The 2,931-nt window shown below is 37.6% G+C and overlaps 1 protein-coding gene across 1 annotated transcript; it reads left to right on the top strand.

The window, feature by feature from the left end:
- Positions 1-1,593: 1,593 nt before the first annotated feature.
- LOC109221236 lies at positions 1,594-2,466 on the top strand. Its single transcript, XM_019385695.1, has 2 exons — positions 1,594-1,758; positions 2,191-2,466. The coding sequence occupies exons 1-2, from the start codon at positions 1,594-1,596 to the stop codon at positions 2,464-2,466; spliced, it is 441 nt and encodes a 146-aa protein (XP_019241240.1).
- Positions 2,467-2,931: the final 465 nt, after the last annotated feature.

Genomic DNA, 2,931 nt, shown 5'->3' with positions numbered 1-2,931 from the left:
GAGCCGCGAAATTGCATAGCTTGAGGTTGGGAAGAATATACAAGGTATGTTAAGGCACTTCCTTCTTTCTTTTGGCATGATCTAACATGAAATGAACATAAACGATACGCTATTTCATAATGAATCTACTCCTAGAAACTACGTTTGTCCATGTTGTTCTTTCCGTACAAAGTTATTCTAAGAAAGTATGCATGATCCTTGAATCCTAGTGAAGTTCATATTGATGGTATGATGTCCATAATGTTAATCAATGGTGCAATGACTTTACGTCACTCCAAAAGGTTTAGAACGTGATTCCATGAGTCTAGCATGCATTATATATGTATCTACTTTACTCTACCGAGCCGCGCTATAGTCGGCCGGGTATGGCACCTATTGTGCAACCACTGATCGGTTGGGTTTTACCGAGCTCCATGTGGCCGGGTATGATTCTACCGAGCCTTATGATGGCCGGGTACGTTTTTACCGAGTCCTCTTTGAGGCCGGGTACGATATGATGATGATGATGCCCACAGAGGCGTATGTATGTAAAAGTTTATGTATATATATGTATTATGCATTTCATGTCAGTATCCCCCAGAGGCACTCAGATGTTACAGGTTGTATCTCCTCTATCTCTCTTTACATTACTGTTCTTGTTTATGCTCTCCTGCCTTACATACTCGGTACTTTATTTGTACTGACGTTCCTTTTGCCTGGGGACGCTGCATTTCATGCCCGCAGGTCCCGATAGACAGGTTGACATTCCTCCAAATAGGCTATCAGTTCAACGGAAGGCGTTGTGCACTCCACTTGCTTCGGAGTTGCCTATTTAGTCAGTATGCTTTGGATATGTATTGATTGGTATGGCGGGGCCCTGTCCCGACCTTTATGATATTAGGTACTCTTAGAGGCTTGTAGACAGATGTCAGGTGTATGGATACTTGTATGGCCTTTTCAGCTTATGTTTTGAGTTTACAAATGGTCACGTCGGCCTTATAGGCCCGTATGTCACATGTATAAGTTTGCATATCATGGTGGGTCATCATATGTTGAGTATTCCCCTATGTTTCATTCTTGTTATCTCATGACGAGTTTTCTCATTTACCATGACAGTATAATAAGAAAGATATGTTATGTTGGTACTCGGTTGAGTAAGGCACCGGGTGCTCGTCGCGGCCCATCCAGTTTGGGTCGTGACATATATATATATATATATATATATATATATATATATATATATATATATATATATATATATATATATATATATATACACACACACACACTCACATATGTTTATATGATTGAATTTATTAGGTAGTATCCTACCACTCGCATACGCCATAGTAGATTCAGAGAATAATGCTTCCTTGGAGTAGTTTTTCGCGAGGTTCAAGGCTGCATTTGGGAAAGGGAGGGAATGTGCATAGTCTCGGACATGCATGAAGGCATTGAAAATGCAGCAGCAACATTTTATCCACAAGTACCTCACTGTGTCTGCATATGGCATCTATGGAATAATATTTTAAAAAAATTAGAAGAAGAACCATTTGCAGCTCAAAGACATATTCTTTGCTATGTCCAAAGCATACACAGTTGAGAAGTTACCACATGGAAGAGGTAGAGAAAATTGATAAGAGGGTCAAAGATTACTTAATGAACGTTGGGTATGAAAGATGGTCCATAGCACATTCCATTGTCAATAGAACATTTACAATAACTTCAAACATTGCGGAGTCGATCAATGCAGCGCTCAAGGCTGCTAGGGAACTTCCAGTACTGCCTTTGCTGGAGTACATAAGGCAATTGATCGGACGATAGAATGTTACAAACCAAAAGAATGCAATACAGTCATTTACTGATCTTGGGGAAAAATATGCTACAATGTTGATGGACAATCTCGAATTGTCGCATCGGATGAAGGTATGACTAGAATATGTAGATACTTGTGCATATAATATGTAATCATGCCGAATTCACGGACTTGTTATATCTTGAACCCTTTGTGTGATTCTGTTAAACTAGTTTTCACCTGCACAAAAGCAAAGGCTTTCAATTTAATGTAGCATCTATGCCTACCCCACTGTTGAAATATTGGTTGGTTTGACATGATATTAAGCTATTTTGAATCTTGTAGGCTCTATAATATATATGTATTTTGAGGGCATCTGCTTTGTCACCACTAATGATAGTTGATAAATTTTGTAGGTGACCCCTTCGACGAGTTACTTATATTCAGTACTTGACAAGGATAAGCAGAGAATGGTGTTCCTAAAAGATCGAACTTGTAGCTGTAGAAGAGTTCAGTTGGATGAGATGCCATGTGCACATGCTTGGGCTGTATTAAAATACAAATACATTGATCACATTGAGTATTGCTCGATGTACTACACCAGGAAGTACCTATTGAAGGCCTATGAAATTCTAATTTATCCGGTTCCTAATGAAAGCACATGGAAAATTCCTGCAGCAGTTTTAGATTAAAAAATTTTGCCACCAGACGTGACTAAAATAATAGGAAGGCCAAGGAAGGAGAGGTGCAAGCCAATATCAGAAAGGGAACAGAAAAGGTCGATTTTATGTGGACAATGTGGAGAAGAAGGTCACAACAGGAAAACTTGTAGAAATAATCCAAAGAAAGGGTAAAATATGTCAAACTTAAAATTACTTCTTATTTTACTTTACTGAATATCATAGAGATTTGGAAGAATCCAATATATCAAGAATTGTATCAATGCAGAATGTCATTTGAATTTTAGATATAAATAAATATCTGATCTATCATTTAAAATCGTGTTGCAAGTGTATTTTTTAAAGTATATATATGTTTGATTAAAAAGAAGTTGTATCAGCTATGTATCATATTTTTATCTCTTGTGTATCACCTATGTATCTACGTGTATCGATAAACTATGCATCTGTTTGATTAAAAAGAAGTTGTATCAGCTA

Source organism: Nicotiana attenuata, unplaced genomic scaffold, assembly GCF_001879085.1.
Source record: "Nicotiana attenuata strain UT unplaced genomic scaffold, NIATTr2, whole genome shotgun sequence".
In the NCBI taxonomy this organism is placed as follows: Eukaryota; Viridiplantae; Streptophyta; class Magnoliopsida; order Solanales; family Solanaceae; genus Nicotiana; species Nicotiana attenuata.
This window is presented reverse-complemented; position numbering and strand designations above follow the sequence as displayed.

What these genes read in the sequence shown, in the direction of transcription:
- LOC109221236 (XM_019385695.1), top strand. Translation starts at nt 1,594, where the DNA reads ATGGAAGAGGTAGAGAAAATTGATAAGAGGGTCAAAGATTACTTAATG. An exon ending in AGGCTGCTAGGGAACTTCCA is followed by an intron (nt 1,759 to 2,190) that starts GTACTGCCTTTG and finishes TAAATTTTGTAG; the next exon opens with GTGACCCCTTCGACGAGTTA.